The sequence below is a fragment of the Pezoporus flaviventris genome, unplaced genomic scaffold (genome assembly GCF_033815535.1).
Source record: "Pezoporus flaviventris isolate CSIRO_AGI_PZ_B2104156 unplaced genomic scaffold, CSIRO_AGI_Pfla_v1 ptg000097l, whole genome shotgun sequence".
Classification (NCBI taxonomy): Eukaryota; Metazoa; Chordata; class Aves; order Psittaciformes; family Psittacidae; genus Pezoporus; species Pezoporus flaviventris.
The window spans coordinates 271,433-299,317 of NW_026892645.1; the positions used below are offsets into that span (position 1 = coordinate 271,433).

Here is a 27,885-nt window from a genome sequence, read left to right on the forward strand (position 1 = left end):
TAAACTCACCAAAACCAATCCTGCCAGGTCATATGTAAAGCTAACACAGTTATCACTTCAGCTGAAAAACTCCATCTTTCACAGAAGAGTAACTGCCACAGACAGCTCCCTCCAAAGGTGCATGTAGGAAAATGGTAAACTGAGGTCCAAACAAGCAAAGAAACATTACACAACAATAATAATGCATATTGCATAGCGATATTTCTCTGTAAATCAAAGAAATTACTCACGTTTCAGCAGGCATAACAATGAGCTCCACCTAGCTTAGCTGGCTTACCTTAAAAGCTCAAATTAATCCCTTTTCTGTTCACAGGGAAGTAAAGGTTCCCACAGTGTGAAACACAGGCCCTGTGGAAAAAAAAACCCACCACAAAGCCTTTGCAATTGGCCTCCAGAGGGGCTTGTTACAAGCACATTCATTTTTACAAGCTACATTCGTTAGTACCTTCAGGGAATACAGAACAACAACACTGCCGAGAAGTTTCCCATGTGTGCAAGCTCGCTTCTGCCTCCTCAGCATCCTCTGTATGTATGTAAAGTGCTGCTCTGCAGAGCAGCTTTCCAGGCTGCTGCTGTGGAGACTGTAAGGCAGCTTCCAGTTAGAGCAAAGCACTTTCTAGCATGTGGCTGGAGCCTGGGTAAAAAAAATAAAAGAGCTATTTGTCAAACTCCTATTTATAGACAGTCAGTAGCATTGGTGTTAGTGGGAGGAACTGGTACAGGCTGCTACTTTGGGGACCCCTTCGCAAGGCAGGCAACAATGCCAATGGAGCTGAAATGTCATTGGCCATTTTCCCCCTTTAATTCCTTTTCCCATAAAAAGATAGGTAGCAAAAAGTTCTTTAATTTGCTTTATGATGCCATACAGAAACCCCCCTTGGTGCTTCTTCCACACTCTCCTGTCTAATCAGTTTTCATGAAGAAGCATCACAAAATCCAACTTAGTAAATAATATTTTTTATATATATATAAATATATAATGGATTTTCATGGGTTCATGATCAGCAGTTTGAGATTCTTGCCTAAAAATCCTGCAGATCCACAAACATAGAAGGATTTGCAACCAGCTTGCCCCTCTAGTTGTCATTCTGTGCTTTGGCCAGTTTTAGCTAATTGCCCAGCTCATTCTGTAATGAGAGCTGCTACTGATGCCAGGATTTTGCAATGCCACGTATTGTGCTTGATGCCTCCAGTGCATGCGAAAGGGAAAAGTGTGCATGAGGGGATTCAACAGGCTCAACCATTCTTCGTGAGCTGGCTAGACATGGGGTGGGCAGGCAACCAGTGCTAATGACTGCCCTCCTCATCAGGAGGCTTCCTAATTTCCAACTAGGATCGTGCTTGCAGCAGTTCAGGTCTGTATCTTTTTATGACAGTGATCGTGCACCTAGAGACTCCCTTTACGTATTCAAAAGATATAACTTTTCCTTCTCTCTTCTGTCCTATGAGCTCAACCACAACAACTTCTTCAGTCCTTCTTTGTAGATTGTTAACTTCAAGACCCATGATTATTGCTGTTTCAATTTTGTTTGAACTGTCTCTAATCAGTCCATTCTCATGAAACCTGCTGCCAGACCAAACCAAATACTCCTGCTGACCCATCAGCAGTATTAAGTTAAGCAGGATTACCCCACAAAACTGAAATACTGTGCAGTTCATACATTCCAATGTATGCTTTGCCTGCTTTGCAAGAACGCAGTACTGGTGATGACATTCAGCCTGTGGCCAAATCTAACCCACACATTTTCTCTCCTAGCCAGCTCTATTGCGTATAAAACCTTGTACTTGACTTTAGGGAATTCTACTCAATTTTCAGGCTATTTATTTTTCTAAAACTTCAAGCCTCAATTTGATGCTGTCTCTGTGGTGCTTGCAGCCCCTCCCAGATTTCCAATTTCATAAGCATCTCTCAGAATTTTCCCCCAAAACATAAGTGAAAGCATAAGACAGAACCACTCTGCAGACACTCTGCTGGGGAGTCTTGTTTTCTGCACCTGACCATCCTCATGCACTTACCACCATGGTGTACAGAGACTGACAGCACAGAACTTGGGTGATGGGGAAGGACAGTGGATAATGAACAGATAGAAGAAAGGAGAATTAAAGTTATCCTCAAATTCAATAGTAAAATTAACACACACACAAAAAACATTGGCATTCTGGTTATTTTAATGTAGTTTCAGCTATTTTAATAAGCATAGTTTACTTCCAGGTGTCTGTACAGAATAAATATCTAATCCCTCAGGAAATGTAATAGACACATTTTGAAATACTGCATCATTAGAAGCACAGCTGATGCATTCCCCCCTTGCTTCATTTTCTGTGTTACAAATCTGGAAGAACACAAGAGCCAGATGCATTCAGAATGTCTCCTTGCATCTAAAGCCATCTCACTGACATTTTCCATATTTGTCCTCAACTGATTTACAACTCCGGGGTTCACAACGAATGCAAACGAACACAAAAGAGATGCGGTTGCAGTTAATGACAAAGTCTCAGTAAACACAAAAACCAGCTAAAGCATTTTTAGTAGTTACTCAAGCTCCTCGAATTTGTTCAGAGAGTTTTCTAAAAGTGATGTGGTTGAAGGTAGCTTTGTTACTCCTAAATAAACTTGCTTGACCTCCTAGAACAAAGCGGTGCTTTATCTTCAAGCACTGCTTTGGGAAGCATTACAGGTTGCAGGTAAATACCTCACTTGTAGACCATTGCATGGAAAATATTTTTCAACTGTTTAAAATTTCTAAACCTGTATTTCAGATTTTTAAAACTCAAGCAGTGAGCTGTGTCATTAAGGAGGTGAAGAAAGAGAGGATACTCATGGGAAAGGCTTCACCCGTGCTGAAGAAAATGTTTTCTTGCTGGATTCCATTATTAAAGAGGCTGCCTTTCACTATTATAACCTCAGGCTCCTCCATGACACAGACAAATCCAGTCATGCCTGACACTTGAATATGAACTTCAGTATAAATCCACTGCTTGGGCTTCTAGCTTTTTAAGATTCTCAAATTACAGCTAGCCCCACAATGAATTAACTTTACTCTGGTTGAGATATGACTGGGAAGAGGTGCAGAGTCTACATTTCATTTACAATACATTTGTCAGATTTGTTTCTTTCAAGAGGCAAGATATAGCTCCTTTCACCACTGCACTGGTTCAGCACAACAGGAAAACAGATTCTGATGGACTAAACTTGTAACATCACAGACATTAGTACAAACTTGTCAGTTTACAACCAACAATGACCAGAAGGACATCAGTAAGATCTGACTGATCTCATCTATAGAGTTGCTTTATCTTGTGGATGGATCGTTTCCACCAGTCTTCCCAATGCTGAATTGCCCGCAGCTGAGCTGTACTTTCTTCCTTGATCTGGGCAAACTGCTGCTCAAGTTTACATTTGTATTTCTGTATGAACAACAACAAAGGACAAAATAGTCCTTATGGTGAAGAAATATAACTTTATTTTACCTAAATCTATGTCCCAATTCACTGTGTCAGAAGACTGCATAAAGGCCACCTGTTTTCTGCCTTTGGCAGTAGAACTATATGAACAATGAATTATTCACTGCTTTCCTTGCGTGTCCCTTTTAAACACTTCTGAAACTAAATTATTAGCAATATCAGCAATTATAAGGAATATTTAAATTGCTGATATCTTCAATCAAGATCAGCAGTTTAAATATTCACATATGCAAGATCTTCACCTCACTTCTGTTATCCCCGAGGATTAAAAAGCAGCCTTCTCTAGAGAACAGAGAGCAACGCATGCATCTCAAACAAAGAACATGCTCCGGCTCTTGCCCAAACTTCCTAAGTCACAGTCCCTTCCCACAGACCAACCTTATATACAGTATCTCTTGCTTCTACTGCTGCTACATGGCCCAGCGTAGTCTTAGCTGTTGTAACTGATGCAGTTTCCCTGCAAAGAACATAATCTGCATTGTCTGCAAGAGTAGTCATGGGTATTCCTGGCCAAGTCCTTTAAAAACCAAAAGAAGCAAACACTTATGAGAGAGAACAAGTTAGAAAAGAGAGCAGATTATACTAATTCATGTTACTTGTATTTAAAGTGCAAAAGATTATTTTTTAATCTCCACAAAAGGTTTATCCTAAAAACTACCTTATTTAGTACAAGCACCTTTTCTTTTAGAACTCCAGGGTCTCTGCAAAGTAAATACAATTCATCTGAGTGCAAATACACAGTATGTTCATGGATCTGAAAGTGCTGAATTGATAAACAGTGGCTAGCAGAGGGGTTGGGTTTGGGACTGGTCCTGTTCAACATCTTTGTCAGTGACACGGACAGTGGGATTGAGGTGTCTTCAGCAAGTCTGCTGACGACACCAAGCTGTGTGGTTCAGTTGATACACTGGAGGGAAGAGACAGGATCCAGAGAGACCTGGCCATGTTTGAGGCATAGCCCATGTGAACCTCATGAAGTTCAACAGAGCGAAGTGCAAGGTCCTATACCTGGGTCAGGACAATCACAGACACAGCTACAGGTTGGGCAGAGAAGTGATTCAGAGCAGCCTGAGGAGGACTTGGAGGTGTTGATTGATGAGAAACTGAACATGAACTGCTTCAGTATGCACGTGAGCACAGAAAAGACCTGTGTGCTGAACTGCATCAAGATGAGCATGACCAGCAGGTCGAAGGAGGTGATCCTTTCCCTCTACTCTGCTCTTGTGGTACCCCACTTGCAGCACTGTATGCAGCTCTGGTGTCCTCAACATAAGAAGGACGTGGAGCTGTCGGAGCAAGTCCAGAGGAGGCCATGAGGATAATCAGGGGCTGGAGCACCTCCTATATGAAGACAGGCTGAGAACATTGGGGCTGTTCAGCCTGGAGAAGAGAAGCTGCATGGAGACCTCAGAGCAGCTTCCAGTATCTGAAGGGGTCTACAAGGATGCTGAGGAGAGACTCATTATCAGGGACTGTAGTGATAGGACAAGAGGTGATGGGTTCAAACTGAAAAAGGGCAGATTTAGGTTAGATAAAAGGAAGAAATTCTTTACTGTGAGAGTGGTGAGGCACTGGCACAGGGTGTGCAAGATGGTTGTGAATCCTCCATCTCTGGCAGTGTTCAAGGCCAGGTTGGACAGCACTTGGAGCAACCTGGTCTAGTGGGAGGTATCCCAGCCTATGGCGGGGAATTGGAACTGGATGAGCTTTAAGGTCCCTTCCAAACCAAAACATTCTATGATAGTAATAATATTGAAATTGTATTGCTTTACAATACAATACATAATTCACTTTTATTTGGATCCATTGCTATTCCTTCTTTCAAATCACTGCCTACCTAAATTGACCTTAACTAGTTAAATGACATCACTAGTTATGAGCATAGTATTCAGCAGTTTCAACAAGTGCAGAAAAAAAACTATGAGGACAGTGCCTGATATGACTTTAGAGAAGAGAAATTACATAGAACAGCACTTAGTAGCTTCAGATGTTACCTGCTCCCACGGTCAGTTATTTGTTTAACTTCACAGATTTCTAGAGGAAATCCAGCTTGTTTACGGTGCATTAGAGTGGATGTTTTCTCTCTTGGTGTTTCAATTTCTGGGAGATAACAGGAGATATACTCAGCAGCAACAAAACAACAGCAGTAATACCATTGTTTTGAAGTCAATACATGCAGCTAGTTGTCTTCACTTTCAAGAAATAGCTTTGCATGTTTCATCATGCAAATCTACCCATTTAAAGTACTATAGCACATAAAAGCCTCCTCTTCCCAGGGGAAGTCTGTTGCAATCTTTGAGAAGGAAGCAGAAGCCTGATACAACAAATTTTTTCTTTACTTACTTGGTACTTGGACATCATCAGCAGTGACACTTTCATCTAATTCCAGAAGCAGCTTTTCAGTGAAGGCAGCTAGTGCAGAAACAAAGTTCTGAGCACACTCAGCAGCACAGTCCTGTTGTGACATTGGAGAAAAGTGAGAGTAATTCCTCTGATAGTTCGATCTCCTCTTAGTTTATCTCCAAAGGAACTACACAAGCATCCAACCTTAATGTTTTGCAGCAGCTGCAGATAACACACAGAAGGCTCTAAGTTTGCACATAGAAGAGTCTAACAGTGCCTCTCTGCAGTGTTCTTAACACTACCTCATTACCTAAAGTACAAAAACCTACACAGTTCTGTGTTAGGTGCCCATTAGTTGTATATTTGGGTTAAGAACCTAAACCTGCTAAAACCAGCTGTTTGTAAATGCATCCTTCTGCCCAAAGCAAAGGCCATGCTGGAATTTGGGTACTTTGGGTGCAAATGTTCTGCCAAGGCATTATTCTAAAACAGGGAATGTGTGGTTTTGTGTGTGTTCACAGAGCTAAGAGGAGAAGGAGATATTACTTCAGAATTAAATACATATATACTCTGCAGACACTATAGCATTCTAAGTCAGTAGCCTAAACTAAAAGCATTCATGCCAAGGAACTGATATTCAGTAATGTTAGAGTATGGAGCAGAAAAAGTGTTTTGATTCCCAAAACTCTCCTGTAAATATCTTCTTATTCCAGTTCTTACTCTTGTGTAGAAAAATGTCAATTATTTGCACTAATGAAATGCATACAGAAGAAAACCTTCCAGCCATATGTTGTCTGCAAGTAATATAACTAACCAGAGGACGTCACTCTTGCTCCCAACTTAGACATATATCTTTATTCTTACCATTTACATCTAAGTCATCTCTTACTCAGTATGTTCAATGAACGATAAAAAAGACCAGTTAGTTCCACAATAAAGCATGTGTACATGTGCATATGCATTTATGTATATATTGATCTAATGCTTATAATGCATAACTTTTAAGTTACAAGATATATGAATTGGATTGCCTAAAACTGAAAACATTTTCCAATTTACTTTTGATGGGAAGGAAAAATGTATTCAAGGTGTACTCTCCTTTCCAAATGCAACATCTAAGTTCATGCTGAGCAATGGCTATACAATTACCTGCAGCATCTGCATGTTGAGATGAATACCATCAGCTTGTTCTTTTTGCCTTTTTAGCTCCTCTTGACATAAAGAGTCCAGCTGCAGCAAGTTGCCTGGGTGTCCTAGGGAGGGACGTAACTGATTCTTGTGTGCAGCCTTTAAGTAAATACATAAAAAGTGCCTTCAGTTAAGAATGCGCAATTGAGTCATAATAAGGAAGAAGTAAACCCACACATTCTATATAAAGGTATTCAGAAAGACAAAGAAAATGTCATGTGTTTTGTGGCTAACACAGTATATACCAAATTGCTTGTCTGCTGGAGAACAGCACGCCTTTGATCTCACATTTGGGTTTGTTTTCGACTAATAATAATCTCTCCCATCAACTGGTAAACAGGATGGGTTTATATTTTTATATTTGTATTTTTTTCTGAATTTAAATCTCAGGATGCAGCTCTGTAACATTTCCTGTGTGATCTTCATTATGATTCTATTATCAGGTCTGATATTACTCGACAAATATAGGTCTCTTTTGAAAACTTAATCAATGATATTTCATTACCCATCCATACGCCTTAGTACTTACACACAAGTGCGCCCATGCAGTATGACCTGTGTAGCCATACCACAATCTTGCAGCCCTTAAAGAGTCTACAATCTAAGTCTCAAATGACAGGCAGAGCTGCACAAGATTGTAAAGAGCCAGTCCTGTGCTGGAAGCAGTGAGAAAAGAGACTGAGTTAAGGGAAATCCAAAGCTTCCAGTAGGACTACATAGGCTAACTGCAAACACAGAAACCAGATGTGTGGCCAGCTCAGCAGTGAGTCATTAAACAAACAGTGAGATTAATAAAACAATATTTTTATAATGATAATGCACTTAGCATTGCTTCCACTGTAAGCATTACTGGATGTCCATGACACATACCTTCAGGTTCTCCCAGTCTTCCAGCTGTTTATTGAAGAGGAGACGAACCTGACCAGTGGAATAGCTGAGCTTCTGCTCATGTTCTTTGAAAAGGCTATCAACCGCCAACAGGGAGACGTAAGCGAGCTCCTTCTCAAACAACTTCAATTGATCCTGAAATTCTTTTTGGAAAAGACAAGATATTTATGTGACACAGAAGTCTTAATTGCACAGAGAAAAACCACTCAGCCAAGTTCCATGTATGCTGCAAGGGTCAAACAACCTGGAATTTTCTCTGACAGAGATTCTGTTCCTGCCATTCCTTTTTCTAGGTCCAGTGTTTTGAGGAACATGCACTTGTCAAAAGATGTGACCTTGTACAGATCTTTCAACTCAGTCAAGTGCCCTTCTGCCACACCTTCTGTAGCTAATGGTATAGAAAAGAGAATATTGGCCCAACTTCTAGTAAAATCAACTGGACTTTTTCCACTGAATGTGATGGATTAAGAAAGCTACATAAATCTCAACCACTGCAATTCGCAGTTTTCGTAAATGAAAAATTAACATACACAAGAAACTAAAAGTCTTTATTGAATGAATTTACCTATAAGACAGAAATTGTAGTAATCATCTGTCTGACTTTGGTATGACAAAAGTTTCTGTCTGAGCACTTCTGCACAATGTTCAAATGTCTCTGGCAGGTCTTCAGGCACCGTGATTTTTGTGACTTGAGGCTTCCCTTTTTGGTAAAATTCCTTCAGGAGGTAAAGATAAACCAGCAAAGTCGTTGATAACACATTCAAACAAGTCACATCTAGGCATATAATAGAAACAGGGATACATAAGGCTATCAACCACCCTCTTCTTTGAGACCAGTTTTCTTCCTCTGATTCTGAAATGCTTAGTTAACGCTCATGAAGAAAACTGTGTTTAGAAATACACTGTGCCAAATATTATTTAAAAATTAAATGCACTGAAAGAAGAAGTTCTGGACAGCCATCCAGACATTGCAAAGAGCCAAATGATTCAGCTGACATCTTAGGGAGAAGACCTATGAAAGCACAAGTGACTGAACACCACTGGGTTTTCTTACCTCAGCAAGGCAGAGCAAGCTGTTGTTACCTGTCCACAGAATATTCATAATAATCTTCTTAAAAGTACTGAAAACAAATGAAATAAATAATAATCAATAAATAAATAGATAAAACCCACTAAACGTAAAAGACAATCCCTCTGTAAAGTGACCACATAGGCAATATTGACTGGTTTTCTAATATACTGTTTTGGTTTATTTTAATACAGTTTTTAGAGCATACACAAACAAATGTTCAGAATGCCCCAGAACCTTCACCCCATCAGTGCAGATCCTCTAGAGAAGCATCAGAGCTGAGGAGCTATTGGAAACACTTACCAGAAAATACTCCATGTAATAAAGCAGCCATGGGAACATCCTGTGCTGAAACCTCACCTTAGGAGCTTAGCCATTTGAGATAAACCACAAATATCTGAAGGTGGGTCTAGCTGTTTACTGGAAGTATTTTGAAGCACGATGTGGAATACAATTCCCAAGCACTTAAACACCTTAGGCATCAATTTTAATAGTTTTGTGTAGTGCATATGAAATATCTCAATTCTACATATAAAAAATTTAAATTTTCTTAGAGGAGAATAGAACCATTTAAAAATCACCTTCTAAACAGTTTGTTCCCTGATTATCCATATAAATATAATACTGAGCACAAGAATGTAGTGCATAATATTTATTAATCATCTTAGAGGTGAAAATAACTGAAAGACAGACTGTTTTACATTTTACAGCCCATTCTTTGTAAATGTACAAAATGAGCTCCAATGAGGCTACCCATTCCAGGCATTAAATAGAATAAAATGGATGACTACGGATTCACTATTATTATGCTGCAAAAAGGAACTGTTCTGTAAACACTTCAACCCTTCAACCCACTTCAGTACCTCAAAATTCAGTGGTGAACTCTACAGTTCACAATTATAAATAAATACATAGGTAGGGGTTTTTTTTGCAGATCGACTTTTATTTCTGAAAAATATACATAACTTACTCAGATTCTGGAGGCTTCTCTTCAAATATCTGGAATTCCTTGTCACTGAGAACTGGTCTGGTGTACTTCTGTATTCTAGGGAGGTAAAACATTAATTTGAAGCTATCCACAAGTATTTTCCTTCTCTGGCTGGTTATTTGAGCAGGTCAGTCATATGATGGACATGAAACTGAAGAAAACTTCAGGAAAATGTAGCCCTAAAACTAGTGTTATGTGAAAATAAGCTTTTAATGGGAAAAAAGGATTCTCTCCTCAGTGGCTCTTCAAACTCTCCTGTTGCTCCATTTCAACATAAAAAGGACATGGAACTGTTCAAATGAGTCCAGAGGGGGCCACGAGAATGATAGGGGCTGGAGCACCTCCCATATGAAGACAGGCTGAGAAAGCTGGGACTGTTCAGCCTGGAGAAGAGAAGCTGCGTAGAGACCTCAGAGCAGCTTCCAGTATCTGAAAGGGGTCTACAAGGATGTTGGGGAGGAACTCTTCATTAGGGACTGTAGTGATAGGACAAGGAGTAATGGGTTCAAACTTAAAGTAGGGAAGTTTAGGTTAGATATAAGGAAGAAGCTCTTTACTATGAGTGTGATGAGGCACTGGAATGGGTTGCGCAAGGAAGTTGTGAATGCTCCATCCCTGGCAGTGTTCAAGGCCAGGTTAAATGGAGTGTTGGGTGACGTGGTTTAATGTGAGATGTCCCTACCCATGATATTGGGGTTGGAACTAGGTGATCTTAAGGTCCTTTCCAACCCTAACTATTCTATGATTCTGTGGTTCTATTCTATTACAGTAGCTCATTTCATTTACCTATGGACTAAGCTGAAGACATACTATTTAGACACCAGACCTGAAAATTAAGCCATATTGATTTAAGAGGGGGTTAGTCTGTATTTCAACAACTTCAAAAAAAACAAAACAGCAGGATAAAAAGAAGAATGTTTTTCCAGCCAAAACCTGAAAAAAAAGAATGCAGAGCTGATCATGACGACATAAAGAGGGAAGAAATCCCAAATGGGATGGAAAAGATGGAAAAAAGGCAAATACAAACAAGCATTAACAATTTTTCAAATAATAGGCAGTGGACGTTTCTGCATACGAATATTATAAGTGGAATTCCTCCTTTCAGGGGATCTTACCTTCCTGTTCGTATCAGTTTTCTAGGAGATGCCTTCCTGGTAGTCAGAGCTGCAGAGCTGCAAGAGGCAGATTTCCGAGGATCTTCATCAGATACATTAAGGCAAGAACTCTTCTTTGATGTGGGAAGAATTACTTTATATTTAACAAGAAAAGATTAAGAACATTGCATAAATGTCAGTTAAAGATTGTTTTGCTTTGTTTTATGGTTGTATAGTTTGCATTCTCATTTCTATACTGTTTGGTTACAACATTAAGGGGACAGTTACAGTAACAATAATTCCTGGCAGACAGAACTGAAGTAGCCCAGCAGTGGAAACAGCAATAAAGGTTGTGCACTGGGGAGTGGGAACATCATAGAGAATATGTGGTAGATGGGAGGAGGCTTAAAACAGCATTAAGGTAGGGAATAAGGAAAATGAGAGGGCTACGTTCATAGTCTTGGCTTTGATGGGAACTTAGGAATGTGGAAGACAGTGAGTGTATCTCTGGAAGTGGCTGGAGGAATCAAGCTCAGGAGAGGAGAGATGAGGAAATGGAAAACTTCGGCAGGGGTTACCTCAGTGACATGCTAGGAACCCCAATTTAGATTAATGTAATATGTAAAAGAAATTCTGACACACCTGCTCCTGATGAAAGTGAGTGATCCTGATTTAGGCCCGAAGATCTTCTGTATGGCTGAATTCTGAAACAAAAAAAAGAGCTAATGAGCTATTGAATACCATATTTTATGTTATACACTAAATTATGTATCATATAGAGAACTATGGAAGTTCTCTATCCCCACTATGTTCTAAGTGCAGTTAAATTTCTGAGATAATATTTAGCAGATAGGATTAGTTTTACAGCTGACAGTGTACATATAAGTACTTTCATGGGACTAACTAATTGTTGAGCTGGAATTTCATAATTTCTGCAAGCAAAAATGTATTAACATATTTATTTGCAAATCACACACTGTCATACTGTTCACACTTTGTATGTTCTTTCAAGTATGTAGCATAGAATTATCTCTTAATTAAAAATAAGGCTCTGGAAAACAAAAATTTAATACCTAAAATTTATCTCAGCGCTATAAACTAGATGTTACTCATTACTCACAATGGGGTATTTTTGGCTATTAGAAATCTTGCTCTTACAAAGAAAGCAGTCTCAGCTACCAGGAATTATGTAGTAGTGTTAACTAGGAATTATATATTCAATAGTTCTTTATAAATAAACATAAACTACAAAATATGAATTCAGGAAAACCTTTATATGCTTCTGGAATACAATTTTTAGAAATACTGTAGGGAAACCCCTTGTAGTGTTACGGTGAGCCTCATGAAGAGAGAAGGTGTATGTAGCAAAGGAAATATAAAGACAGTCACAGAAAAACACCTTTAGGCAAACAAGTACTTACTCAAGTAAATTTTTGATAACACTTATTGCTAAATCATCAACTGTAGGCTTTCCCATTCTGCTTGGATTTAACAAAGGAAATTTGACAGGATCCAGCCCCATCACCATCACTTTGTTCTCATCTCTGAGATACCCTGTTCGAGTGGCAACAGCAATTGGACCTTGTAATGTAACATCTGCTGCAGGAGGGCTAAAGTCTTCCTGAAATATGAGGAAAATGAAACCCTGTTGACTGTACTAGGCAGTGAAAGCATTACATGTAGTTACTGATTACTAAAGCAGAACTTCCAAACACATTGTTTTGCTTCACAGGCTGAAAGAAAGATTTTTATAGTTCCAGTAGTAAAGTTGTTAGAGCTATGCAACTCTGAGACATTTATAAGTAGCTAAGAGCAGATTCTCACAATTATCATAAGCAGTATTTAAGTATATATCCTTAGAACAATGATCCTGTATAGACTACACATTACATACTTTCCAGACAAGGAAGTTAAAACCTAACCAAAGCAAAAAAAAACCAACAGACCACTTCATAAAAAGATCTCTTCAGGACAGATTTTTTTTATTTTTTTCATTTATTTAAAGAAACCCGTGAAATACATATCTATGAATAGTGCTAAATTTTGAAAATAATTGTGAAGAATTATACATCTTTAGCATTTAGTGAACTCAGTGGTGACTGATTTACTCATCCTCTTAAAGAAGCTGATCTAATGTTACAAAGTCTTGGACACCTTGCCATAATGCAGCATCTTCCCTCATTTGAAAATTCAAAGCATGGATTCTGAAAATCCTGTGAAACATACAGATAAAAAAACACTCAATATTAAGTAAAATATAGAACTTAAATTCTATCTTACATTGTCATGCAGGCTTATTGCTTTTACTAGCAAGCAGTCGAGATACTGGCTCCTCTTTTTCAGTTCTTTCAACACTACTTTGGCAAAATCATACAACTCTTCTGAAGTCAAGGCCTGAAAGAGATGATATTACAGGTGGTAGTTGCTAAGCTAGCTGTTTCAGACTTTCCAAATATGCTGACTCTTGCATGCAAAATCATATGATTTTGTCACCATTTCATTTACACATACATGGAAGCTCTGAGATTGTATAGAGGCTGAGGTTTATGTCTGGCAAACAGGAAAACAGGTACAGGACCTTCCTGAGTAAATATTCAGTGGTAATGTACACTTTTTGCCCACCCCCAAACGTGTGTAAACATAAGCCTGCCTCAAAAATATTAGTTTATAAATTATACTAACATGCACAGTGAATCAAATTAAAACCAAGTCAAATTAAATACTATTTCATGCCGATTAGAACTTACTTCAGTATCTGCAGTAGGATGGGCACAAGCATCTATCTTCTGACGGAGCTTCTCCAGATAAGAGTTTAATGTCACTGCCTGCAAATTGGAATCTGCTACCTAAAACAGAAGCAGATACTAGTGAAGCAAAATCCCATTCAAGGGATTTTCGAGGCTCCACTTTGAGACTAACTGGTAAAAAACAATCAAGCACTGGTACTCAGAGGAGAAGCTGAAGACAATGAAGAAAAGCAACACTTCATGTTCTTTACTACACCACACAAAAATGCTGGTCTATTCAGATGTACATATTCAACATGCTGCAAGATCACATAGTGTTCTAGCATAGCTACAGCAGCAGTAAAAATATAGTTTTAAGGTTATAATGACCTAGAAAACAGGTTTTGAATTAATATAAAAAGTCACTTAATGTTTGTTCACTCTGAATTCAGCCAAAAATGTCTTCAATGTAATATGAGGGAAATTATTATAATTCATTTAAACAAAGTTCTGATGTTTCTGTTTATACCTCTGACTTGATTCGCACTCGTAGATTTGTCAAAAATTGTTGGATCTTCTCCATAAAAACTCTACTCATAAAGAGATAACAAAATTTCATTTCAGATTGGTTGATGAGTTCGGTAGCCTTTAAGAATGCCAGAAACAAGAGACAAAAGTAATTAATTTTCACTTTTTAAAACATTGATAGTAGAACTCAGCATTTCTATTTACATTTTTCCATCACGTAATTGCCATGCATAACAGTCTTACAGTTCTAATCTAGGGGTGGGCTGATTATAAATCACATCAAATATGCCACTCTAATGTATCATTTGAAGGAAGGAAACGGCACACCTGCTCCAGGCAGCTCGATTCCATTTTCTCCATATCTGTCTTGATTAAACCTTCGAAAGCATCAATATGCTCACTCTCCTCCTGAAGACGCTTGCTGAAGGACTTCACCTCCTCAGGAGAAAAGTTACCTCCCTCCAAAAATAATCTGAAAACAACCAGCAAAGTAAAAACAATTGGCCAGCAGTCTTCTTTTTCTCAAAGACTATTTCAGCTAAGTAGCCCTAAAACATAGATATCAACACAAATGTAATGAAAACAGTATAATAATAGTGGCTTACCAAAATACATTTGCTTTTTTAAATAGCAAACTAGACGAATAACAAAATAAACTTGAATCTTGCTGTTCTGCCTTATGCAACAAACACAGATGCCTAGAAATAGTAACTATTTATAAACAACAGTAATGAAATCTCTATACCTGCAAGTCTTAAGAAAATCCACATTTGAGTTTCTTAATTTTCCAAAAGCTTCCTCTAGATAGTTCCGGTAACTCCTCAGGGAAACCTGGATCATTTCCAGATGATTATGTAGCTCTGAGTGCAGATTGTTGCTGAAAGAAACGAACCTAATAGCAAACAATACAAGACAGGGAAAACATATAGAATGAGGAACACACATCATGATTCAGAGGCTGCTGGCTATAGAGACATGAACAAATCTCAGAACTCAAGAGTGTTTTAGTATTCTGAAAGCAACTCACTGAATTGTGACTGTCTGGATGGACATGTTGAAGAGATTGGCAAGCAGTTGGTGCTGTTGAAAAGTATCCTTCAAAACCAATTAGTCAATTCATATTACTGTGCAGGTTCAATAAACCAGATAAAATATAAACAGATGAAACATCTTTTCTACTTTAAGACTGCCAGGACTTTGAAAGTGCATGAGAATAGTCGCCATCCATTCAGTTCTGGGTTTAATTTCTTCAGGGAGAGAGAAAGGAAAGAAAAATTTTCCTTTTTTTTTTTTTTTGCATTTCATAAAGCAATTTTCACTGCAGAGTAATAACATGCGAAACAGCCTCAGAGCACAAACCAGGAATGGTGCAGACAGCAATGAGGAGTACTTAACTATGGAAATTCACACCAGCAACACCTGTGGCACACTTACTTTTCAGTCATAGGAGCACTGAGGAAAACGGACTCCATATCACGGAGATGTGATTCTAAGTTTTTGCAGATATTATCTTGCTGCTCACAAAATCCAAGAAATTCAGCTCTCTCCTTTTCCAGAGCCTCCCCCACCCCTCTGCAGTGACATTCCAGACGCTCTTTGTGAAGCAACAGTTCCACTGACAAGAAAAGAAATGTTACAATACGGTCATTATTCCATGTTTACTGTGACCATCACAACCATCAGCCAACCTATTAGCAGAAGCAGCTGTGAATAGACTGAGACAGATCTCAGAGTGGCTAAAAGGTACAAATAAAATACACCCAATTCTGTTTCCTCGATTTTACTCATGGCTTTGACATGTATCCCTGGCAGCTCATAATCCATTCAAATCACAAATGTCTTTGCTCTTCTTTCTTTTAGTTTTGGTCAGTCCTTACATTCCATTATCTCTGTTCTCAGTCTTGCAACCAAAGTAAAGGATTTTCTTTTTAATGAAAAATATACCTCTCTATATTTTTGTGGAGAAAAAAAAACAAAAACCCAAACAAAAACCTTTTTGGTCTCCATTGTGGACTGATGGGCAGGTAAATCAAACCCAATCACTCTCAAGAAAACTGCCAGAAAGGCAGCTATCCTCTTTGCAGGAAAAAGTGGCATTGACAAATTATTTGCCTGTTCTCCCAAAAAAGAAGTTTCCAGTCTAGATGTTCAGGGCCACCAAGCCAGTCTTAAATTATTTTTTTTTTTTTTTCCCGAGAAAAACTTGACACTTTTCATACAGAAAAGAGCTGTGGTTAGTGGCCAATCTGCAGCTTGTCGGTGCTGTTCACAGAGCTGAGCCCTGCCCCTCCCCGGCTCTCCCAACATTTGCCAATTCTTTTTCCGCAATACTCTGAAAATTATTTTTTGTACATTGCAAACTCTTGCTAAATAACTTCCAGGAGAATGAGGCCTCACAGATATTGACAATAGAAACTGAATGTTCATTTCTTACACCTTTTACAATCAAGCTATTGATCAAGACACTGCTGGCTGTTTTCCAAGAAAAATATAGCAGCTGAACCAGCACGAGCTATAGGACAGAAACAGCTTTTTTAAAATATTAGTAACATATTATACTAGGAATTAGTAGGCACTGAACTGCTTCCTATTTGTCCTCTACTACTGAGTCAACTGATGCCGAAACAGATCTTGGTCCACTTACGTTCCTCTCTAAAGAAAGACATGGAATGCTCAGAGTAAAAACAAGTGGATACCAGCTCTAACATTGTAGATATTTGTCTCTATGTTCTCCTGCTTCTGCTGGTGCAAGTGAAGACACAGCTGAAGTTCTGAATTCAGCTCCTCTTTCTTGGCAGCCACAAAGACACAGGAGTTGGACAAGGACTCTGCAAACCATTTCTCCAAGTGTTCAAAAAAGCAGAGGCGAATACTATGATTGAAACAGAAATATTACAGTGAGAAACAGTAAGCAGTAAATAAGAATTTATTAAATATATTAAGAATTTAAATTCTGACTATAGGGAGATGTGTTTTCACTACCATTTGCACAATACTGGTAGAGTTTTCGAGCTAGCTGTATGCTACTGAGTACCAAGCATTTTACCTCCATGGCTCTGCAGGGAATTTGGGCAAACTACTTGCTTTTCTGTAATAAGTTTTCTCACTAATAACATTCTGTAAAATAAATGGTCTGTAAAAGGTAAATGCTGATGTGGTACTTTTGAGAGTCATGGATGAAAAGCAATATACAAATTTTCTCTTATTTTTATCAATTTAAGAAGAGGAATAACATCAAAATCCTTAGATTATTTTTGCATCTTTAATCCAATGTCTCTCCCGAACAGGTGAAATTTGTCTATTACCTAAAGGTAAAGAACGAACAGAAAACTGTTTTCTACTAACCGTTTTTTCAGCTCTACAAACACTGTTTCTTCAATAAGTATGTATTTCAGGTACACAGGAAGTGATTCTTTTTGTTCATATTTTGTAAAATAAGTCTCTGGGATGCCAGTCTTTCCTGCCTCTTCAACTCTAAGAACCGTGTAAGAATTGCCACTAGAAGTGGAAAAAACCTCAGTGGCAATTTCAGAGCTTTCTGCCTTGCTGCTGTTGAACATAACCTAGGAAACAACTGGAAATCATCATCTGTTACCTTTAAAGGTATAGAATCAACAGTGAACAAGCTAATGTAAGAATTCTAAGGATATTAAGGATAACATTCTCAATTTGGACAACCTTTGTACAGAGAACAGATGTTTGCAAGTGTCTTAGGTAGAGTCACCGAAGTTTTAAAATGATTTTGTTATGGTGATAAATTCACATAACTAAACACCTGAAAAACTAATAATTAGGTACAAATACAGCTTAAATCAGTCACCCTGGGTTAAGAATACTAAGATGAAAGAAAGAAAGAAAGATATTTAAAAAAAAATCAATGCAAAAGTTTTTTTACAACGGTAAAAGCAGTGCATTGTAAACTGTTTTATACATTCCATTTGCCCATAAAAAGAATCTAAAGCCCTAATACTCCAGAAAGAAACTAAAACAATAAACTAAATCTAATCTACTTTAAGGAATTTAGACTTACACCATAATAATAATAATAATAGTAGTAATAATAATAAAGACTTCTTATTCATCACTATTTTGTGCAAGACTTATTTCACCTTCAGTTTATCCTCTTGTTCATTTACCTGTGTAAAACTTACCTCTTGCTCTGCATGCTCAGTTTCTTTACTTTCATGAGGAAAACTCTCCTCATCTTCATTGTTCTCTTTTTTTTCAGTTTCCTGGGCAAAAACCTCCTCATTCTCAGCTGTGTGTGTTTCTTCATTTTCCTGTTGACAACTGTATATCTTTTCCTCTCCTTCATTTTCTTGCACACTGCTCTCAGCTTGCTGCTCCACCAGGCATTCAGCTTCTGAAGCCTTAACTAGTTCTTTCCAGTTAAAGCAGAGTTTTACTGGTCACAGTCCAAAGAAATACAGACTGAAAACAAGCAAGCAAAATTACCTGTTTGCACCATTGAGGTATTACCTTCATCTTGCAGTGCTGAGTCCGTCTTTCCTTGCAAGTTCTAAAAGCAAAACAACAACAAAAACTCACACACAATTTAAAAAAAAAAAGAATTGTTTAACCCAAACCCACCTCAGTCCTACGGCCAAAAAATGCTTCAGTTTCTATAATCTAAATTTTAAAGCTCATGTAAATTTTCCCCAAAGTGAAAAATTCATACACCAGTAAGATTTTAAACCAGAAGAAGTTTGTTTTCTTTATACCTGTTTGAAGATTTCTTTCACATTAAAATATTGGCTGATGGATATACTATAAGAAATCAATTCCTGAAAAATAGCTTCTGGGTAAGCCATTATTTTATCCATTAGAACTTGGTTGAAGGTCTCATACCTGTCAAATTTAAGGTCACTGTTTAATAGACTTGAGTATGTATAGAAATAAAATGAAATACGGCTACAATGTCTAACTTTTCGACCAATCTCATGAAACCTTTAGGCTAAACATTGTACTCTATCATTATTTCCACTCACCTAAAAAGGTACATTACCTTGGGGTTTTAAAATTTTCCCAAAGAATAAAAGGAGCATTGAACCAACAGCTCTAAACATGGGTGCAGGGTAGGTGTGTACATGTGAGAGATAATATGTCTCCGATCTAACAGATACAAAACACCTTCTGGATGTGAAAACATAACTGCTTCCTCTCTGGTTATTTAATTCTCAAACCTTAGGCTAAGATCTTCAGCAAGGAGAGAGGCATATGCTGTTTTGACGTGATTTTTAAAGTGACTTCTAGTCCTTGTGACTTTGAAAGGGATCAAATCTGTGAGCACAGGTGAGGGCACTGACTTCCTTTTGATGTATGTGATTAAAGAATCTGAAACACTACTTTTGTCTTCTGAATAAACAATCAGCCCTCTGGCATGGATGACATGTTACCACATTATACCACCAGTATAATAATACTGGTCTGGTATACCTTAAATCTTCTATCAGTCTCCCTTCTAATATGTGGGTATATTTTGCCTTAACTTCATTCAGTATAGAAATGATTTTATTTTACATTCTTAGATGAAGTAGCAAGCAGTGCCTTTCACGCTTTCACACTACAGCATAAGCAAGACCTAAGTAACACAAGCAACATTTAAACGCGCTTTACTTTTTAAGTTTGCACCTACAAAACTCATACCTAGCTCTGATGTCATCTAAAGAAGAAAATGCATTCTCCAAATATTTCTTCAGATTTTCTTTGGAGCTTTCTCTTCTCATTTTATCCAAAATTATATCCAGATTAGCTTCCAGCATCTAGGGCCACATAAGAAGAAGCCAGTAAAAATTATTTGTAATTACTAAAATGTTTCATCACTATTTAGGATTCAAATAATTTAATTAGGTACATATATTCTACACCAAGAAGGGAAGCTACCTTAGAAAAACTCATATTCTCTGAAGATCTTTCATAGATAATGAACATCTCTGGCATTTCCACCCCAAGTTGCATGTTATACCCATAATTCAAGAATTTGACACACAAACAAGACCGTACAACTGTACAAGATCTTATGAGTAACAGAAACTTGTAGCCAACTCAATACATAAAATACAATCTTTATCACCTTTGCCATGTCAAGAATAAAGCATGACTGTACATTAAGTGTGAATCAAGCAGCAAAAAGTTTACCTAACTCAATGAAACTCCTCTGTAGAAATTCCAGTATTACGTCAAAGATAATGTTGTAAATTTTATAGCAGGTATTTTGAATTCCAGAGGGTTCTCTGCATTAACAAGTCCTCTCTTTACATCATACTGCATCCTTGGGTTTATGTTTATACCTGAGTTAAGTTATCGTGTTCCCGTCTGCATTCATCTAATTTCTTCTGAAGTTGATCTTCCCGCTGAGACAGTTTGAGCTGATGAACATCCCAGAGACCCATGGCCTCCTGAAAATAGTTGTACAAGTCTTCACAATTCTGGTCATGCTGTTTAGCCAGCTCCTCAAAGTCTCTCTAAAGAAAGACATTAAAGTGAACCAGTTACTACTAAACTGTTGCTGGAAGGTGAAATGAATGAGTAAGGGGACATATGACATGTTAGGCGGCTACCTGGCAGTGTGCTATCAATATTCAACATGGCCTCTTCTATTTGGAGAGGAAAAAATAGTCCAAGTAAACCAAGGAGGAATGAGGACTTTTGTTCTAGAAGCTGAGATACTAAAACTCCTATTTATTACTCTGGTACTGTAAAGCACGGAATCACCAAGTTCAGCACATGTCCTGAAGTATTGGGCTACCTATCATTTTAGGAACAACTGCCCAGCCACTTTCATGTATGGAATCATAAAAGATAGGATTGAAAGAAATTTGGGATATCACTTATACCTATTCCCTGCCTCCAGGCAGGATGTGCTATATCTAATTAATCCATGATAACCTATTATAAACCAAACAATTAGGAACTCTTCTTGAATCATACCAAACTGTTTTTATTTGTGGGGCAGGTGTTGAGTCACATTCTAGACCTCTGATATGACAGCAGCAGCCTAAGATGCACGTAGCATTTCAGGCAGTAGCGCAGGGAGAACAGAGAGTAAGAAAACCAAATGTAATAAGCATACATCCATATGCTCCAGCTCTTCTTCAAAGCGATTTTCTAGTTTCTCAGTCAACTGAAGAAAGTCACAATTCACAGTTTCTTCAGCCTCTTCTTTTGTGCAAATATTTAGACTCAACAAGTTATTCTAAAGAAAAAGAATGCTAAGTTATTGACATACACATAATGTAACAAACACTGTGTGGCTTTTAGAGAGTATGGATAAACTTGGTGTTTCTTCTTTTCTTGTGAATAAATAGAAAAAGATTCAGCACACACCCCATTCCACCACCACCACCACCCCCCCACCCCCCCCACCCCCCCCCCCCGAATCTCACATACTGTTAGTAAACAGTACAATTCCATTTGGACCCAAAGGTAGAAATTAAGGCAGAGAGGTGGAATTTCTTTCCCAAGAAAAGAGAGATTCAGCACAATGACTGAGGGTTGTGACCCTGGGTTCTCCACTTAAACGTGGCACAGTACTCCTTTCACTGCTGGCGTTTTTTACTGCTTTTACACATCTCAAGTACAAATACCATATGATACTGTGAAACAAAATGGACAGTAACTTTTCTAACATAAGACAGGTTAAAAAAGTAATTTCACTTGTTATCTCATGTTTGGCGGATACTCAAACATGTATTAATGTAACAACCTGTTGTACACTGTTACTAGCAATCCTTCCAAGAACTTGCAAAGCTGATACCTGATACCTTGTGCAGCTGCATGGCTGCCAAACACGTCTGCTGCACTCTCTCGTACTGGATACGTATTTTCCTCATATACTGCACGTTGTAGGTATCTTAAGGACATGGAATAACAGGGAAGAACAGTGTAAAGCGTTCTGTATTTCACAATGCAGTGTGAAATGAGGGCCTCTGCTGAGTCTCAGCACAGGTAACATATCCCGGTAGTGTCTTCACATGTATGTAATACTATCAACCAAGAAGGTGTTTTAATACAAATCTTTTCATTATTATGTTTAAAGGTAGTGAGTTATTTACAATCACTAGCAACTTCTTTGCTGCTATAGAGGCTACAAACATTAAGACAGGATGTGTTCAGGAGAATGTAGACACACAGAAAGCAAGCACACTATAAGACTCGGAGGAAGGAAGGACTCCAAATGCTTCCCCTCTCATTCTCCAAGAGGAGTATTTTTATATTATTGAGAACTGATCTGCATTAAGATTAACCTTCTATTTCCCCCAGATTAATTCTAACCAAGTCAGTTCCTGCTGCATATCACCATGAAAAAATGTGCTGGCAAAAGGGATGCAAGGCAATGGACAGTTTATTTGGGTACTATTGCCAGCTCAAAGCAACTTAGAAGATATATGGAAACCCATGGAACAAACATAGCAAACAAATACTTCAAAGCAACTGTCTGGCTCAGTGTTGCCTGGAATTGCTTGAATTACAGACTGGTTTTATGATTTCTCAACTTACCTATACTTTTGTTTAAATTCACCAAAGATCTGTACCACTCACTTATCTCAGCTTTTGTGTGCGTTGGAGGCAACAAGTCACTATTGAAATACGAAACAAGAGTCAGATATCTTAAAAATAGAATCCGGTTGGCTCTTAAGGGATACAATTATGGGATTATATGGGATATCTTAAGGGACACAATGAAAATAAAATCACTGCTGTTCACCAAGACCACTGCTCACCAGCAGGGAACTAACTGTAATCTATCTTGCTGCTACATACATTGTAAAAGAAAAAATGTAAAATATGGTAATGCATTGCACCCAAACCATCTTCTGGTCAGGATGGACATGCAAATGTAGCAGTGTTAGAGTTCCATAAAGACTTCTTTCTTAATTTATTATGCAAATTAAACTTCCTCCCAGCAATAATGCCTTGACAAGATCACCAGTTTATACAATCCACCCATACTTGTCTGCCCCTTTCTAACATGTTTTAAAGGTTAGGAATATTTACTTTCGTGTGCCTGCATTTCTAGCCCTCGATCCCCCCCATTTAGTGTAAGTGGTGCACTCAAAACCAAGAGTGCTTTTTTTTCCATTAAACATAGCTTTACAAATGAAGTTCTGGCCCTGCCTTACTGCTACATTGTACAATCACACACTGAAAGAGAGCAAACTGCATTTTGCTATCAAAACCTTCATCAACTCTAGAAATAATTATATTTTCCTTTGTTCCTGTTCTCTTTTGTCATACCCCAGGTGCTGCAAAAACTCCAGTCTCCTTTCACCAAGTAAAATCTGATCTGTTATCATATTTTCCATTTCTTTTTTCACAGATGGCGGATTCTGTATTTCTTCATTTGCCATAAATTCTCTGTAGGATTGAAGAATACACTGAAGTAAGTATCTGTTTGGGACACTTGTCACTGTGTCTTATTCATACATCAAAACATAACTGGAAAATATCTGACCTGAAACTGTGAACTATACAGTTCTTTTGGATGAGCTTCCAGTCTTTGACTCTGTCTTGCCATTTCAATCGATGGAATAATTCCTTCTTCAGCTCTGATTTCATTAGATTACAGAACAGCTTGGCAATTGCCCTCTGGTTAGCCAACAGTGCTCTGTTAATGAGCTGTGCAGTAAAAATTCAAAACAGGAATAAAAGCAGCATAAAATATTAAAAAAAAAAAGAAAAGAAAAAGAGCATGTTCTGTGTAAAATGAGTGGGAAATACAAATGATATAAATCATAAAGAATATCCTGCAAAATAAAAAGCTTTCCTACAGGCAGGGATTGGTAAGTAGAAATAATGAATTTCAGTTGGAAAAGAAGACACTCTGGGAATACTGATTGCTACTTCTCACAAGTAAACCAGCCTCTCAGGATGAAAGATTTACCATGGCCTCATTGTTTATCAGCCTGTAAACATCAGCCGACAAGCAGAAGGAAATGTTTTCCAGTATCACAGTATACTTCCTCAGCACAGCTGTTATCTGTGCAATAAAAGAATAAAGAACAAAAAAAATCTGTGTAACTCCAACGTCACTTTCCAAAGTTAAGCAATGCTATGAACAAACCATTTTTTTCCATTACAATAAAATCAGACAGAATCTTAAAATACTTAAAATCTTAAATACTGACATTTTTAAATCACTCATATAAATAGTAACTAAAACATTCCATTTTGTTACTACTCAACCAATTTCTCTTCAATAGCTGTGATGAGTGAGTGCTCTGCAGCCAGGCTGCAATTTGAATTTAAAAATTAAACCAACTTCCTTTCAAATACCTGCAGTGAATCCACCAGTGCTTGGTGGATTTAAGCAAACATGGTCATCTCTGGTAATTTTTTTAACTAATCAAATAGAAAAATTATTGGATCTATTTACAGTGTCTTCATTACAAAGAGAGGACAAACTGACATGAGTATAACAGACAGCTTTTGTCTGCCTGCAAGGACAAAGCAGCAAGGACTTCCTTATGGGCTATTTGTTTACTTATCTTCACATTTCCTGTGATCTCAAGTGACTTACAGGTCAGGCTGAAGCCTGCAGAAGCATAGCACATCTATTACTGATACCCAGCCTGACCAAACCCCAACCAGCTTGGGCAGCGCCCAGCAGCAGAGTAGGTGTCTCCCAACAAAATAACCTCAGACCTGCTACAGTTTGACCTAACTAACTCTGCAGAAAAATAAAAGCAGCTCACATGTCCCTTGCATCTTTAATACAAGTAATTGTGAATGAAACAAACACCTTGTAACTGGTAAAGACGTATTTTCTGATTATGTAGGTATGAGAGAATCTACTGGTGAAAAGACGGTAATTGCCTATGCAACAGAACCCCCGGCAGATGTCTTTGGCTCCTGTGGAAACAAACTACTCTCTGCACTACACCCAACACCAGAAGCAAAAAACCATCTTATGCTGAATTAACAGATATGAAGAACACAGCTCACTTGATCAGCTCGACTTCTTTCAACCTTTTTTAGGGATTCATCCATTTTCTTAATCCACTTCCTTCTGGTTAAGGATTCCTGGTGGATGATACTCCACAGTTCTTCCAAACCCTGCAAGAAGGATTTATTTTCACTTTCACTGAAAATGAAGTATCAGGAAAAAAAAAAAAGGCATTTATATATCTCTTAAAACTACAGCAAGACATAAGAAGTTGTTACGCAGACCAGGTACAAAGAATTGAGGAGGAGACAATGGCATAAGCTGCCTTACTTCAATTGAGAAACCTTCCAGAGTAGTGGCAAACTCAATCTTTTTAAACAGATGTTCAATTTTTCTATCGGATTCCATCAGTTTTGTCAGAAGGAATTTTCCAGGCTCCAAAACAAAGGGCTCCATCTCCTAAAAAAGTAAGGAAGTCAGTGCAATCTTTTCAGCATTAGGCCTTGACTTTAGCATAGGACTTAAAGACTATCTGAATTACAAAACCCAGTCTTACCCTGGCAATGCAGGTAAGCTCATGATACATTGAGGTTAGTGCTTCATCATGGCGGCCTCGCCGGTGTTCTGACAGGCGTTCCAAGATATTACTCCTCATTTCCTCAGGAACTGCCAAGAAGAAATGAGGATGATGTAGCTTGGTACTGTTGCTGCAGAAAATGTAATGTATGCACAATGAATCCCTAAATCCATGCTCTGAGCTCTGTAGTTACTGCAGCTGTTACAGTGCATGACAGCTTTCCACTAGAAGGAAATCTATGCAAATGTAGATTAAAAATAGCAAAGCATATATTAAAAATTCCTTTGATTTTATTAATTTGTAATTTTCAGAATGATAAAAGCATGGAAACTATGAACTAAGTTCAGGTATTATTGATCAACTGCACCATCCCAGGAGACATTCAAGGCCAGGCTAGATGTGGTTCTAGGCAACCCTGATCCACATGAAGATGTCAGGTCATTTCTGAGTTTGATTTCATACCTTGTTCAGCTGAAATGATTATATGTAGGGTGGTTCCCAAGAAGGCAAATTTAAATATCTGACATTTCCTTCAGTGACATGACTTAGTGGTGGTTTTGGCAGTCCTGGGGTAATGGGTGCATTTGATGATCTTAAAGGTCTTTTCCAACTTGGATGATTCTATGATTAAAGGAAATATATTTTACCGATAAAATGAGGAAGGGATCTGACTTCCTCAGATGCATCTAGACTGACACTTCTGCAAGCCTTCTGAAATATTGTAGCTTCTCTGAAACAGAAAGAGAATAAAGCTTTGATTTGCACTAAATACATAAGAGGAGGGACTTGCAGTGGTATAATATTCAATGTAATTGGCAAAATGTAACATTTAAGTGAACATGAGCATAATTCTAATTTCAAAAAATATGATTCAAAGATTCAAAGTTCCTTCTTCTGAGATGAACTGAAGAATTAGCCTACGTTTATCACAAGATCCAAACTGGTGTGATGGCACAAAAGCAATAAATGCTAGACGTGCAAACTACAAAGATATACATGCTATCTTTAAAAGGTATAAAGATCTATGAACTGTTTAGTAAGATTCTAGTGAGAAATGTGGAAGTAGCCTTTATCTGCCCACTGCTCTTCCCATCAGCTGGGGTACTGTGTTTCTCCTCAGAGGAAGTGAGGATAAAGGTGTCATTATTCAGCAGAAGGATTAGGGTGAAAAGGATAGACACACTGATCTAATTTTTGCTTATTACATAATCATTACTTCATCATCATGTAAACCATTAACATAGTCTAAAACAGAGTTCAAAACCACATATCAAACCAGGTGTGGTTTGGATTCCTTTGAATAAAAAAGACCTACAATTTCTTTTTAAAAGAAAAGCCATACAATGTGTGTGCCACTGCAAAATTAGCATGTTAATGAGCACTGCAACAGGCAGCACTATACAGTCCTTTACAAGTTGTTAGTGCTGTGACCAAGAATTCAGGCATGTCTAAGTCCCAGTTCAAATCTTAGTCTCCATACCTGTAATCATCAACACATAAATGGGGTTTTACGCTCCTGTTCTCTACCTGTACAATGGTGGCTCCTGTGTGGACGCATTGTAGGCTGCTCTTTCAGCACCCTGCTGCTGGTAACGCTGTAGCAACTTGGCATCAGTAGGAATTTCTGAATCCATACCTAAGCAAGCCTTCCTCTCTTCATAGGAAACCTAGCCCAGTTCTTACTTCATCCAAAGAGCATACTAAGTAACTTCCCTGCCTGGAACGCGGCGCACACCTCCCACCGTTGGCACGCAGCCCCCGCAGCCAACTTCCAGGTCTGTTTCCAGAAGAAATGAGGTTTAGAAGCTGCGGGACAAAGGGTTTAAAGGCTTTACGCAGGCCAAAACTACATGGCAACTACATGGCTTCCACTGAAACTGCTGCAGGCGGAGCGTTCCGGTGATCCAAAGGTATGCGATGACTCCCGGTGTCCGAGGGCCCTGGACTGAAGAGCAAGGCCCCTTCTGCGGCCAGGGGGCCCGGCCGCCGCCAAGCCCTCAGCGCAACAGCCGCGCCGCGCGGCGCCCCGGCACCGCGCCGCGGCAGTGGAGGCGTCCTCGTCGCCATAGCAGCGCGGAGGGCGGGGCCTCGGGACGTCCCGTCCCGCCCCACCCCGGGCAACTACGGCACTAGG

At 38.5% G+C, this 27,885-nt stretch overlaps 1 protein-coding gene across 9 annotated transcripts; it reads right to left on the reverse strand.

The window, feature by feature from the left end:
- Nucleotides 1-27,762, reverse strand: CCDC180 (coiled-coil domain containing 180). 9 transcript variants are annotated; one of them, XM_061476829.1, is made up of 36 exons: nt 27,279-27,761; nt 26,399-26,481; nt 25,731-25,840; nt 25,505-25,633; nt 25,234-25,344; nt 24,173-24,268; nt 23,744-23,907; nt 23,527-23,646; nt 22,789-22,868; nt 22,053-22,141; nt 21,362-21,484; nt 20,580-20,753; nt 19,936-20,051; nt 19,011-19,137; nt 18,769-18,808; nt 18,441-18,670; nt 17,635-17,852; nt 16,986-17,161; nt 15,724-15,904; nt 15,035-15,181; nt 14,617-14,761; nt 14,291-14,407; nt 13,783-13,881; nt 13,316-13,429; nt 12,457-12,656; nt 11,678-11,739; nt 11,057-11,189; nt 9,924-9,998; nt 8,939-9,005; nt 8,450-8,600; nt 7,867-8,027; nt 6,958-7,095; nt 5,809-5,920; nt 5,460-5,565; nt 3,844-3,982; nt 1-348 (listed from the first exon to the last, which is right to left on the reverse strand). In XM_061476829.1, the coding sequence occupies exons 1-36, from the start codon at nt 27,383-27,385 to the stop codon at nt 292-294; spliced, it is 4,497 nt and encodes a 1,498-aa protein (XP_061332813.1). In that variant the 5' UTR covers nt 27,386-27,761; the 3' UTR covers nt 1-291. The 9 variants fall into 9 exon arrangements, with proteins under 9 accessions (XP_061332813.1, XP_061332812.1, XP_061332811.1 ...); XM_061476828.1 differs by lacking the exon at nt 1-348 and adding an exon at nt 2,151-3,408 and having other exon boundaries at nt 3,844-3,922; nt 27,279-27,762; XM_061476827.1 differs by lacking the exon at nt 1-348 and adding an exon at nt 2,151-3,408.
- Between the last annotated feature and the right edge of the window lie 123 nt (nt 27,763-27,885).